The sequence below is a fragment of the Callionymus lyra genome, chromosome 4 (genome assembly GCF_982586985.1).
Source record: "Callionymus lyra chromosome 4, fCalLyr1.hap1.1, whole genome shotgun sequence".
Lineage (NCBI taxonomy): Eukaryota > Metazoa > Chordata > Actinopteri > Syngnathiformes > Callionymidae > Callionymus > Callionymus lyra.
The window spans coordinates 15,527,069-15,541,551 of record NC_141821.1 but is presented as its reverse complement, the minus strand read 5'-3'; the positions used below and the strand labels follow the sequence as shown (position 1 = coordinate 15,541,551).

At 43.5% G+C, this 14,483-nt stretch overlaps 1 protein-coding gene across 1 annotated transcript; it reads left to right on the top strand.

Moving 5' to 3' along the window:
• Positions 1-255: 255 nt before the first annotated feature.
• On the top strand, positions 256-13,987 carry LOC148081854 (suppressor of tumorigenicity 14 protein homolog). The gene is made up of 21 exons (XM_087788362.1): positions 256-324; positions 917-1,009; positions 1,283-1,327; positions 1,461-1,638; positions 1,700-1,824; positions 5,082-5,149; positions 5,209-5,402; positions 5,646-5,741; positions 6,185-6,404; positions 7,825-7,967; positions 8,031-8,128; positions 8,191-8,300; positions 8,354-8,487; positions 8,562-8,666; positions 9,899-10,003; positions 10,071-10,184; positions 10,243-10,362; positions 10,434-10,617; positions 11,615-11,886; positions 11,955-12,091; positions 13,739-13,987. The coding sequence occupies exons 1-21, from the start codon at positions 256-258 to the stop codon at positions 13,904-13,906; spliced, it is 2,778 nt and encodes a 925-aa protein (XP_087644488.1). The 3' UTR covers positions 13,907-13,987.
• Positions 13,988-14,483: the final 496 nt, after the last annotated feature.

Here is a 14,483-nt window from a genome sequence, read left to right as displayed (position 1 = left end):
ATTCACAGACTGTGTTTCTGTCGATGAACGTTTCAAGCCCTCATAGTAGCCTCATTGTCCCCCGCGGTGCATTCTGGGACACCGTGTGACACCTGCCGGCCAGGTAAGCGGCCTCAGGTCAGGTTTCTTCTTCTTTCCCCTCCTCGTCAAAGGAGGCAACAACAGGGGGTTCCCTCTCTTCTCCTCCCTCTCCATCGCTCCTATGTCTGAGGTATTGTTGCACATCGCCTGTGTGGAGCTGCCTGGGACAGTGCTATGAGGACTCGACCCGAGAGCCAAAGTTGTCAAGTGTACTGCGTCTCTGGACATGGAGCCTCCATGCAGGTAAGAACCCACCTGTGTCCAGACGCCTTAGTCCGATCCTGCAGGACATTTCTCGAGCAGAATAACCAAGAGAAACTGGTTAATTATTGGGATTTCTTTGGGTAAAGATTCATTGGAAAGTCACAAAAAGTTAAGTTTAAACTGTATTTTGTAACAATAAAACACCAAAGTTTATTTGTTTAACCTTTTTTTGTAACAATAAAACACAAAAGTTAAGTTTAAACTGTATTTTATAACAATAAAACACCCAAGTTAATATGTTCAAACTGTATTTTGTAACAATAAAACACAAAAGTTAAGTTTAAACTGTATTTTATAACAATAAAACACCCAAGTTAATACGTCTAAACTGTATTTTGTGACAATAAAACACCAAAAGTTAAGTTTAAACTGTATTTTTGGTATGTAACGACGATAACTGTAAGCATTAGACATTTTTTGCTTGTTCAACCATGCAACTTTTGGATCAGATGTTTAATAAAACTAATCAAATAATGAACACATTCATGTTCAAAAATAACATTTCATCCAGTCCGTTCCATTAGTCCACTCCAGAGATTTTAACGACTCTAATCGGTCAACGTTTTTCCAGCTTGAACTTTTCCAGCGCACTCTTCTGTACCAGTGTGAACGTTTCACGATAAATAATGTCTACCATCACAATGACCTTGAGGACGAGAAGCAGGTCATGCATTTAAAATGAGTTTGTTCACTCTACATGTGTTGTTAAGTCAGAGTTTATCTTAAAGTTAAAGCAGAAAAGTGGTATTTTTCACCAGTTATGAACAAGTAAACGGAGAGAATGCATCGACAGTCAACGTCTTCTCCGCTGCACAGATTTTGATTTAAATGGGTCGTACACGTCGGTGTCGGGAGTTTGACTGACTGCTGACACTTGCTAGGCAGGCCGTGGGAAAGCTCACTCCTCCGTCCACGCTTTGTCTGCTCCCCTGGGCAGCCCTGCCAGTCTCTTTCAGCCCAGATGCTGAGCCCGGCTGCCTCGGTAAAACCTGCTGAGCCGTGACAAGTCTCTCTCCGGGAGGAGGCAGGATTTTCTTTAGCAACAAAAGAGCGGCGACTGAGGCGCGGCGTTCATAAAGTGCTGTGATACTTCAGTCATTCTTCTTTTTTCCCAGTGTGAGAGAGAGGGGCAGTTGAAGAGGCCCACTCAGTCGCCGAGCTCCCCCACGAAGGGTGGACCCGAGGAGGCGGCGAAGCCTCCCAGGTGCGGCTCGCTGAGGAGATGGATCCTGCGTCTCCTGCCTTTCTTTCCCTTCACCGCCGCCATCACGCTGACCTGTCACTACTTGACCTGTGAGTGCTTCTCGGGAGTCGCCGACGTGAACACTTTTCTAAAGACGTGTCCCTCCATCAGCCGTACCTTCCTCAGTGTTCTACCTGGGCGGCAGTGTGGAGTTCACCAACATGAGCTTCTCGCCTGAGCTGGCCAACTCGTCCTCCCCTCAGTTCCACCTCCAGGCTCAGACCCTGAACCACTATGTAAGTGACAAGTCCCTCCTCCCCTCGCTTCACCCCCTGAACCGAGGTCCTGACCTTGTGTCTGTAGTCCGACTGCATCACTCGTTCCGGGTCATTTGGACTCGGGGTTGGCAATTAAATTTCCTCAGGGGCCACAAAAACTGAGGGGACGAGAGGCTAAATATGGGGGGAAATGTGCAATATTTATAAACCTTTTCTTCTATTTATGATATTAATATTTACCCAAATTATTTTTAGGCAAGAAATATTTGAAAAAAAGTAGAGAATAAAAAAGTCAAAACAAATTAAGTTAATACAGTTTATTTGTCTGATTTATATTATTAAGATATACAATGAAAACTGAATGTATCTCATACTTCTACAGCATTGCTAGTCAGACACGTTTGTCACGACAAGACCTAAACTTTTTCCATTTTTCTTTTAAAACCCACTCAATTTCATTCCTCATCAACAGGTAAGAACATGATTGAAGCTCTTTTTCACGAGGTGGTTTGTTTCATAGTTTTCCTTAAACGCAGACTCCACCTCAAAGCACACATTCTTAAAGATCATCTTTCCCATCATTTATGGAATCCCCTTTTTTTCTGCACCAATAGTTGTTTATATTAATTAAGGATATAAAATAATGTATTTGTATATGTACTTGCATCAGCAACAGCACTGCAAAATTACATTTTAGTTTCAACGTACTGGAGGTGATCTAGTTTGTCATGCACGCTATTAGTCGACTAATATGTTGATGTAAGTGTGTCTTAAATAGATGTTGGACTCTATTGTACTCATCAGTGTCTGTTTGTACAAAACTCTCCTATTATTGAAATACTTACATTAGACCGTAAGCCCTGCCCACTGAAAACAATTGAGATTTGTCATGGCACGTCATCAAATCCGAAAGTCTCCACCTTCAAGGGACTCATTGTATAAACAAAGCAGGGTGTGATAACAGCTGGCTGGAGGAGGAGTGAAGCCATTATTACGTCATAATTGTCTCTGGTCTCGTAACCTCTCGTTCGCTGAGATTTCAGACGGGGGAGAACTTTATAAAGTAATACGTTTAAAACATGGTCATGATGAGGGACTTACTGCATGTGATGCATTCAAATCATTAGTTTCACATTATTTAACACTAAAACACTTGTTTAACGGTGAGAGTGAAACAACAATGAGGTATTCAGGGGTCTGTTTTGGGGGGTTTACTTTGTGGTCTTCATTTGAAAACGTTGAAAATGTCTTATCTATTCTCATAAATGTCCGCAAACGCTGCCGTTAAACTAGAGGTTTGGTCGAGGATAGTTTGAGTCTCTCATGCGGCACCATCAAAACACTACTCCCCCCTTCCTCCGCCCATCGCTGTTGGTCTTAACATATTTCTTCTTCCCCTGCTTATCAGCTCTGTCTGTTCCTGCCCACGACTCTCTCTCTCCCCGCTGGTGTTAAATGTAAAGCTGTAACAGGAGCTGTGCACAGAGTGTGTGTGCAGGTTCCAGAGACCCCCGGGACGGGGGCTCTTTCAGGGCCGAGGACAAGCCCGGCGTTTGTGAGCCTGCGGAAGGTCCGGGCAGCCGGAGTGAGAGGAAGAGCAGCTCCTCAATAAAAACATTGTCTGTGAAGCTCTCAGACAATCACAGACTCTGTGCACAGTACAGTAGGGACGTGAGAGGGCAGCGCAGCGAGCTGGGATGACAGACGCAGTCGGGACTGCACAGATATGAGAAGGTGGGATTCTAGAGCAAAAGATCAAATGCAAAAATGGGGGATCTGAAAGATAAACACAGCCGTCGAAACAAGCAGCAGCTATGGAGTGTAATGTGGCTGTAATCAGCTGTGAGGGCCTGTGAAGTGGATATAGTATCTGCTCATTAAAGAACCGCTGATCCAAAGAGCCGGAGTCCAAACTCTGGGGACACAAAGGAGCTCTGTGCGGCTCACATCAACATACACACAGGTTCACTTTTGTTGAAGCGCCGGTGTCCGGCCGACTCCAGACGAGTCTCTGGCCTGCTTGTCCACCGACCCGATGGGGGGCCCGTGTAGCCTCCATTATGAACCGAGAGCCACGAGCTACACGTGTAAATATCTATTGAAATTCAAACTTTACTCCTTTTCTACTCACCCTCATGTCGACTAAGCTTTGGGGTTATATTCAGAGTAATCTGTTCCTTTTTAGAGATATAGAACACAAATGTTTGTTCATTTTAATGTAGCGACTGGAGCTCAGTTGTCTTCGTCTTCATCTTCGTCCAAAAAGACACTTAAAAACATCCAAATACCTCAATGGTGTCTTTAACGTCCATCTTGTATTGTAGCTTTGACAAGAACAATTGTACATACAGTCTACTGTCTACACTGAACGTGCTTTTGATATTTACCCAGAGTACTTCCTGTCTGTATCGCCTGTAAGGATTTAAACATTTAAAGCGATTCTATGCGATTTGAAGTCGAGCGACGCCAGTGGACTAAAGTGGTAGTGTTTAGCCTGAAGGGAGACAACATTTCCCATGAGCACTCGCTAAACGTCGCAAAAGTTGCCATGTCCCCGTTTTTGCAGCATTTTTTGCAGTTTCCAGACTTCAATTGTCTGAATGAAGGATGGATACTGATGAGGTAATGAATCAGATTGTGGATAATGAAATACCACAACCAGTGCGATATGTATCATGTTCACACCATCCTCAAGAACTTTTACAGTTAAAATAAAAATCACACAAAACCCCTCAAGTCACGGTATATGAGTCATTCAACTAGTTTTAAATTGTTGTGTCATCACAGGTTATTTTAGTACAAAATATTAAGGTACAGAAACTACCCAGGGCTGCTTTAAAATTGATAGATATAGACTTTTTTATTTTTTTAAATTCCGGAACAACTCTTCTTGTCAAAGCTTCAATGCAAGATGGACATCACAGACACCATGGAGGTATATGGATGTTTTTAAGAGGGTTATTTCGGACGAGGACAAGACAACTGAAGTGCTTCATTAAAATACATCAATCAATCAATCAATATACTGTACATTTTATTACAAAGGAACGGATTACGAAAACAATCCCAACCCTTAGTCGACATGAGTGCAAGTAGCTAATAAGTGAAGATGGATTTGGGGTGAAATATTGCTTTAAGGTTGTTTTTCTGCACTTACAACAGCTGACCACTGGGAGGCAGTGTTTCTCACGCTATTGTCCATGTGCATGACAAGGTTAACAGAAGATCCAGTTTTTAAATCTCCATTAATCAGATGTTAAAGTTTGTTTGAACAGTTCTCAGACCTCTACAAGTCGTCCAGGTGGAGCTCCTACTACCTGCGCTCAGGAATTACTGCCTTCAGGTGAGCAGCAGATTCAGCCCCCCGTGGGGAACCTTCAAACTCTTCAACTGTTGTTACAGTGAAGGAGCAGAGGGGCTCAGCGTCTTCTACTGGTGCAAGTTTACCGCCCCGGATGATGTTGCTTTGGCGATCCGGAGGTCCAGTCCGGAGAAGATGCAACGCAGACTCCCAGGCAGCAACAAGGTGTTGTGGGAGGGTCGGAACCAGCAGCGCTACTTGATGGAGCAGGACGACAGCACGCTCCACCTGCTGGGTAAGGTCTGGAGCTTCACCCTGGAAAGACTCATGACAGACAGATCAATATTTAAACTCAATAAAGTTGATCTAATCTAATCTTACAACAGACACATGTGAGGAGTAAATGGAAACACATTATATATCCTCATATACATCACCTTCATCGGAGACTGTACGATAACGACTCCTGTGTGTGTGTGTGTCTGTATGTGTGTGTGTGTGTGTGTGTGTGTGTGTGTCTGTATGTGTGTGTGTGAAGGTTTAGACCCTGATGACTTTGAGTCTGAAGAAAAGTCAGACAAGAGTAAGAACCCCAACAGCTTCCAGGGTGGGAAGTGGCAGCTCGGCTTCCAAGGTGAGGCCAAACTACATACTGTAACTATGGAGCCCCTTAATGGACATTAAAGAATTTTAAACACCTCTAAAAAAATCTTTTTTGCAAAACAAAAAAAGAAACACATTTTATTTTGGCTGTAATCTTGCATCGTGCATCTTGGAGCAATTTCCAAATTGGAAATATGTAACTAAACGCCAAGTTGGAACATTCTCCTCATGTCTTTTATTCGTTAGTTATGACTTCTTTCAAGAGCTGATCATATTTCCTAGTACTGTCCATCTTGTTGGATGTTTTTATATGTTGATTTCCATTGAGTTCTATTGTAGGACAAATAATGGAAGACAAGCTTGTTTTTGTGTCTCAAAGTAACTTCCAGAACGAGTTACAAAAATACATATTAATCGATGCACACGAATGGTTTTGTTTCTGTCATCCGACTCTTGCTCCTTCTGTCTCTGCAGCCATGTCCTTTGACCTTTACGCCAAATACGGGAACAATCGCACCCTCAGTCTCGTGAGTCCCAAAAAGCTGTACTACCAGTGGCGTCTGCGAGTGCCCTCAGGTCACGTGGTCCGGCTGGTCATTCTCACCCTTCATGGCGCCACACCAGGAAGCTGCAGCGCTCACAAGCTCTCGGCCTACGACTTCCTGCTTCCTCTGCAGAATAAGATCATCGCCAGGTGAAGACTTGTCACGTCGATTGTCGGCTTGAGTCGTTTGCACACAAACAACGCTTGATAGTGGGTCTCTAAGAGCCCGTTATGGTGAACATCTGTGGGAGAGAAACCTGCAACCACGACTCAATATGGTGTTGAAATCCACTCACCACTTACATCTGTCAAACATTCTGAATATGGTTGACGCATCTTCCACTTAAGTACTTGCTTTCAAGATTCACATATATTATTTTCTCATCCTCTGACATTTAACAAAGATGCACATTGCGCCTAATTGCGCCACCTAGTGGTGGGTCGTACTCTTCAAGTTAGGACATCATGGAGGTAAATTGGGTGCAAAAAAGATTTGAAGTCTCAGCTGAAGTAGCTCATGAATTTGTGTCACTATGAAAAAAGGTCCATTTGTTGGTGATTTTAGCAGCTACAGGATCTCAAAAGTATTTTATAAAAATGCACAAATTCAATTCAATTTCATTTAAAGCAAGTTCATGTGCATTGAAACTGTAATGTAAGACTATATTGGAGAATATAAAATCTGATCCCAGCGACCCAACAATGAGTGAATCACAGTGTGGCAGTGGCCAGGAAGAATTCCCTTTTTAAAGGCAGAAAACTTGATCAGAACCAGACTCCTCAATTCATTGCTGCAAGTGTAGAAATCATGATCTCTCGCTTCTGCTCCTCCTTCTCTGAAATATTGGGTACAAATAGAACTTGAGTAGGTCTGTGACATCTTCATAGTCTGCACTCATGCCTAACTACGCCACCTAGTGGCGGGCCGTACTCATGCATAGGTTATGACTCCTAGTGGTCTAGCGCCGTGGAATATTGTCCAAGGGGACTGACTTTGATCACTGACACTGAAACTCTTGTTTAGATGGTTCTCACATAACTTGGACAAACATTAAACCAATATTTTTTATTTAATTTGTAGGTATTTAGGAAGACAAACATTAGTACTTACTGGTTCATGACCAAGAAGTAGATCTTCTCTTCCACCCTGATATGAGAATGAATGCCAGTATAGAAGCTGCTAATATTTGTTGTTGTAAAGTGATAAAATGGAACAACACTTTTTATTTTGTTATTTAACAACGGTAAGCTGTTTCCAGAGCATTCGTACACTAAACTTAAAATAAACCTCTGAGGCTGAGCTAGATGTGATGCTTTGTTTGTCCCTGATTGGAAATGAATTCACAGTTCAGTTGATGTTATCATGAAGAGAAGACACTCACTCTACATGTCGAACAAATGTCAAGTGGCCTGTGTTGAGGACGAGCACCATAAACCCGGATGAAGAGACATGTCTCCTCTGTGACCTTTACTTCGTCTCATCAGCATGTCAATGGGAGTTTGGGTTGCCGAGCGTTGTTGTTGTTGTCGCCGGAGGTGAAGACCATAAATGAAACCATCGTTCCTGCAGGTGGTGCGGGCTGCCCATCTTAGGCTCCTCCCCCGTCATGAAGCTGACCTCCTCTGGGAACGTCATGTTGGTCACCTTCTCCTTCAGCAGGCAGAGGGACGGAGCCATCTTCAAAGCCTACTTCCAGGCCATTCCCAAAGCAGGTGTGACACCAGCGTGTCATGTGAGAAACTTGACGAGTCTAACACATAGTTGTCCCTGTAAAGCCTGTGGAGGATCCATCTCCTCCTGGAACGGATCCATCTCCTCGCCACACTACCCTTCCTTCTACCCTCCCAACGGAGACTGCACTTGGACGCTAAGAGTGAGTCGTGTCAGTAGGACTTATCTAGACTCTTCCATTTCCCCCCTTCACTCTTTCACCAGGCTCCCTTACCTGGGTACCTGATCTCCATCACCATCATCACCATAGACATCCAAGAGTCTCCGTCCTCAGATGAGTGTGAGAAGGACTGGCTGGACATCGGAGGGTTCAAGTGAGTGGCGGGTGTAGACCACGTGGGCGGACTCACCATGTTGTTGTGCGTAGATTGTGTAACCCGGTGTCGGACGGCAGCAGGAGGAGAGTCTACTCGTCTCCTCTGTCGCTTCACTTCCACTCGGACGAGTCCCTCACTCACAAGGGCTTCCAGCTGCTCTACAGGGTCTTCTCTCCGGAGAGCTGTAAGACTGAAGCTTGGATGACGTGGACGAGTCCGTCTCTCACACTCTCTCTGTCCACCTCGTCTTTTGTCCAGCTTGTCCTCGTCAGTTCCGCTGTGGAGACGGACGCTGCATCCCTCTGAGGAAAGTGTGCGACAGAGTCAGAGACTGTTCTGATGGACGAGACGAAGCCAAGTGCTGTGAGTTTGTGATCAAACATCAGCAAGACAGGCTACATCCTTGAACCTCAGTGGTGGTCCTCTGCCTCTTCTTTTCCTTATTCTTCCTCTTCTTCTCCTTCTTCGTCTTTGTCTTCTTCGTATTCTTCTTCGTCTTCTTCGTCTTCCTCTTCTTCGTCTTCTTCTTCGTCTTTGTCTTCTTCTTCTTCGTCTTCGTCTCCTTCTCTTTCTTCATCTTCTCCGTCTTTGTCTTCTTCTTTGTCGTCTTTGTCTTCTTCTTCATCTTCATCTTCATCTTCCTCTTCCTCTTCCTCTTCCTCGTCCTCGTCCTATTCCTCTCCTTCTCCTTCTCCTTCTTCTTCTCCTTCTCCTTCTCCTTCTCCTTCTCCTTCTTCTTCTCCTTCTTCTTTTCCTTCTCCTTCTCCTCTTTCTCCCTCTTTCTTCCTCTTTGTCTTCGTCTTCCTCTTCGTATTTCTCCGATTCCTCTACCATTCTTTGTTCATATCCTCCCTCACTTTGTCTCCAAACTTCTCCACATGAGTGCTCTGTTAAAACCCATTACTAAACTTTCCCTGTTCAGTCACTACTCACAAAAAAACCTGATCATCTTCCTTGATTGATTCACGTTCATTATGTGTTTGAGTCCCAGCAGTTTACAAACAAAATTAAAAATACGTACACATGACATTAAGACATATAAATGTCTTAATTTAGAAATGAATGAATAAATAAATAAAAACAGTAATACAATTAAAAAATAAAACCATTTAAAAAATAAATGACAATGATTTAAAAATGTATCAAATAATAATAAACGATAATAAACATTAATAGAATAATATCTAAATAAATTCACACAGTAATAGACTAAAAAACAAAACAATAATAAAATAAATAACAATATTAAAAGTTAAATACGATAATAATGCTAATATAATAGTAATAAAATAATGATAAATATACTAACATTCTTCTGACTCTTCTAACTGTTCCTGGTCTTTGTGTCAATCCTCATGTTTTATTTGTTTTATTGATTGGGACCCAGATGCAACACAAGGGATAGCACAAACACATTTGTTTCGGGGCTTCGGGTCACCTTGACCCTGAGATAAGGGTGAAGTGTATCATTATGAAGAAGTTTTGGACAGACAGAAATAAAATGCTTCTATTTAAACGTGTTAATACTACGGCTAGTAAAAATGAAGGAACCACTAACCTCGCATCTGACCGACTGACCGCCTGTGTGTCTGCAGCGTCCTGCAGGCCGGGCGAAGTGTTGTGTGCCAGCGGTCAGTGCAGAGCTCACAGCAGCCAGTGTGGGAGCTCGTGTGCGGACAGCAGCGAGGAGGGCGTGTGCGGTGAGTCGGGGGGGTTACCATGGCAACATCCGGTACTGTAGTGACGAAGGGAAAACATGCTCCTCAGCAGGTAAATGTTACCACACGTGTCCGGGGAGAGCGTGTCTGCCCAAGTCGTCCGTGTGCGACGGCGTGGTTCACTGCAAGGACCGCAGCGACGAGCTGAACTGCACCCGAGCGTGTGAGTGAGTCGTGACGCGTGATTGACAGTCGGACCACAGACCTCTCGCTCCCCGCAGATGTCAAGGGCTGCTCCGCCTCCTCCTACAAGTGTTCCAACGGCAAGTGCGTGAGCAAAGCCAACCCGGAGTGCGACGGGGTCAAGGACTGCTCCGACGGCTTCGACGAACTTCGCTGCGGTAACGACCCCTCGAGGTCACGTTAGGCATGAACTCAACCTTCACTGACGCTCTCCACGCTCTGGATCCAGCCTGTGGCGTCAGGCCCAGGAAGCGCACCAAGATCGTGGGGGGCTCCGACGCCGGGACGGGGTCTTGGCCGTGGCAGGTCAGTCTACAGATGGAGCGCTACGGGCACGTCTGCGGAGCCACGCTGGTGTCCAGCCGCTGGCTCGTCTCCGCCGCTCACTGCTTCCAGGACTCGGACGCCATCAAGTAAGAGAAGCTCTGGAAACAGTGATGTAAGAAAACATGAACTCAAATATCACAGTATCTTTTAAGATACTGTATCTTTATTCAACAGCAGTGTATTCATTTCTTAATAAAAAAAATTAAAAAAAACATTAAAAAAAAACGATTACAACAAAGATGCTAATATTCACGCCGTTCTTTTTATTTTTGTGTTGTAATTTCACTTCAGGCCACTTGATGGCAGCACTTACTGTGTCCACTGCAGCTAAAGGAACAATAAAATCCAGTGAGATCCCAGGAATTCTTTCAAGTACTCAGGCAATGCTACAAATATATCTATATTCCTACAGTATCGCAATATATAGTATCGTTGCACCGGTATCTTATCGCCAGATACTCAACACACAACCCTAGTAAAATATAATGTTGTTACAAAAATATCGATGCAATGAAATATTGCTATATTTATTTCCACGATACCGTATCTAAAATCAACAGCACTGTTTTGAAAAAAAACCAAAATATCAAGAAATTGTGTATAAAATACATAATTTAATTAAAAATTTAAAAAACATATATCTACAATTTATATTCAAATATTTACAGCTTTTGCTCATTTTTGTGCTGCTTCCGGCCGCTAGATGGCAGCAGTTATTACGTCCTCCACAACTGAGAATGAGAGGATACAGTTGACTCCAGCAGAGCTTTTTCCTACAGTATCAGAAAAATATATATATAATTATTTTGTCACAATACCATATCCATATTAAACAGCCTTGAATTATTATTTTTTTTCGGCAAATATTCACTTCCTTTTGCGTAGATTTATTCTCTTTTAAAATTTTAATACAAAATCCTCTGTTCGAATTCAATAACTGATGTACAGCATGGTTGAATATTTAGTGATTGTTGTTTCCAACAGTATAACAACTTATCGTATCGTTGCCCTTGTATCGTGAAACCTATCGCCCGATTCCTACCAACACACGTCCCTATATGGTAACACGTCTACTCTCGGCAGGTACTCTGACGCCCGGGCGTGGCGGGCCCACATGGGGATGCGAGTCATGACCACAGGAACCATGGGCGCCGCCACGAGACAGATCCGTAGAATCCTCCTCCACCCCAAGTACGACCAGTTCACCTCAGACTACGACATCGCCCTCCTGGAGCTCGGCGCCGCCGTCTTCTTCAACGACCTGGTCCAGCCCGTGTGCGTGCCGGCGGCGTCTCACGCCTTCACCCTCGGCAGCAGCTGCTTCGTCACGGGCTGGGGCGTCCTGATGGAAGACGGTGATGGATCCGCTGAAGTCCACTCGAGGGTCTGGTTGAGGAATGCTGAAGGTGTTGTTGCGTCACAGGTGAGCTGGCCACTCGCCTGCAGGAGGCGTCGGTGAAGATCATCAACAGAGGGACCTGCAACAAGCTGTACGATGATGCCGTCACTCCCAGAATGCTGTGCGCCGGTAACCTTCAGGGAGGTGTGGACGCGTGTCAGGTGAGAGCGCCGTTCAGAACCAGAGAGAGAGGCTTTTAATTGACGCTGCATCAACTTTATTGTTGAGTTTATTTCCAAAAAACATGAACTAGATAAGCACTCAGAGAGCACAAACCTCTGCCAACGCCCCCATATTATTATATATATCAACCAATAGTATTGCACTTATTAAAAAAAACAAAACAATCGACAACACGCGGTCCTTTCACTGTGTTTTTGGGGCCCTCGTGAAATCAGGGTAGAACATGTAGAACATCGTACTGACAGTGACGGCTAATAATTATATTTTTGGTTATTTTATAAACTTTAAACATCATTTTTTTTAGTACTGCTTCTTTCATGTGCTCTTTGTGAATATTTCTTGCTACTCAAAATAATTTCAGGTTATATTAATATTATATTAAGAATATATCTTATTTGTTGTTATATAAGACTTATACAGTTTCTTGCATATTAATTTTTTTTAAATCTCAATTTGTGTGGTTTTTTTTTAAAGTTATTCAGTCATATTTTGGCTCCTCTGTATTGGCCAGATGGACCCTCACTACTATCAGAGTATATAATGTGGCCCCTAGACTGAAGATTACAATTACGATGGTACCGTTTTCCCCGTTCAACGCGCTGTCTCCCCCCAGTGGTCAGTCACAGCACAGCAGTCAGAGCACCAGCTGCAGCTACAAACACTCAGACAGGGAAGCGTGGGATGAACAAAGCAGACGAGAGAATGAAAGAAGAATAAACAAGAGGAGACAATGCTGGTGTGATGGAGGAAGTCTCAGGTCAAAACAGTGGAGTTATAAGACGGTAAACAAGAAGCGTCCAGCAGAGAAGCTCCACAGAGGAGAAGTTTCTTGAGAACAGAAACAGAATTTTCTGGAGATAAAAAAATTAAATATGTTCAGATTTAGTTTTAAAAGGCTTTGGACACACATGTAGTTTTGTTTTGAATCGAGTATTAAAATGTTGGTTTTAATCTTAAAAGATATTAATAATCAGATCTTTGGTGGTCCAGTTTTATTATTGTATATTAGTGCCATTTTTTTTAAATCATCGCATTATTTTATGGAAATATGGAATTCAATAATTTATATTTTGAGTTTTTTAAATTTCATTTTCATAATAATTCTCAAGTATTTCCAGACTCAATCAATTGAGCACTGGCTCCCCTCGCTCGTCACTTGATCGGATTTAAGAGCCTACGAATGAAAAATGATCGAATCTAGAAAATGTTTCTTTGAATTATAATTTAAAACTCTATGTGTAAAAAATTTGATTATTGAAAAACATTAAACCATACAATATACAAATGATTTAATACAATAAAATTCTAATTCAATTATTGAAAAAAAACTACTCTCTCTTTGACTTGATGGATCTACTGACTCCTTCAAGAAACATCTTAAGACGTTTTTATTTGTTCAGGCTTTTCCTTGATTTTCTGGAACTCCTGTTGTGTTATCAGTGTTATCTTGACCTTTAAAGTATATACTTTATTGAATATTGTTTGATTGTTTAAGCGCTTTGTGACCCTGGTCTGGAAAATCGCTTTATAAATACAAATTACTTACTTACTTACATTTGATGCTTGAGTTCAATCCAACCATTCCACACGATGGCACCGACACACTTCCATATGCTGGACCTCAGGGGGACTCTGGGGGTCCGCTGGTGTGTCTGGAGCGCAGCAGGCGCTGGTTCCTGGCCGGGATCGTGAGTTGGGGCGAAGGCTGCGCGCGACTCAACCGTCCCGGCGTCTACACTCAAGTGGTGAAGTTCTCCGACTGGATCCACCAGCAGACCAAAGGTCAAGTGTGACGCTGCACACGAGCAGGTCGACCACACCTGCGGGAGAGTGGACGCCCCGACGACACCCGGGGGGACGACGACGACGACGGCCGACCACCTGGCTCCGCTGCTCCGGGACCATTTCATCTGGACAGCAGCAAAGGCCCGTCTCCTGAGACCACGCTGGTCCACATGAGTTCCTGACGGTCGTGTGACTTCATGTCGGTCAAGACGTGAATCACACATTTGTAGCTGTGCCAATATATCTGTATACAAATAGAAATGTTTATAATTGTGCAAATACTCTCCTTCTCCGAAGCCGTTTGAAAGAAATTAAAAGAAAGTGGAAAAAAAGGCCTGAGATGCATCATCTTGTTTCACGATGACTTCTTGAAACTGGCTCTCAGAACTTCAGAGCTTCTCTATTTCTCTTCCTTTTACTCTTAGTCACTCCTGTCTTTCTATTGACTTCCACTTTTTTTTTTCTCCTGTGAACACACTGGAGGCTGGAGGTCTGCGTGTCTTCCCTCAGGCTGCTGCCCCCGCGCCTTCACCTCAGACCTTCGCAAATGATTCCATTTTAATTCCATCTCGATCGTTTGAAGAG

Bases quoted from the DNA above. Each gene is read 5' to 3' on its own strand.
- LOC148081854 (XM_087788362.1), top strand. From the start codon at position 256: ATGAGGACTCGACCCGAGAGCCAAAGTTGTCAAGTGTACTGCGTCTCT. The intron at 8,129-8,190 runs GTGAGTCGTGTC...CTCTTTCACCAG, and splicing joins ACTGCACTTGGACGCTAAGA to GCTCCCTTACCTGGGTACCT. The intron at 8,667-9,898 runs GTGAGTTTGTGA...GTGTGTCTGCAG, and splicing joins ACGAGACGAAGCCAAGTGCT to CGTCCTGCAGGCCGGGCGAA.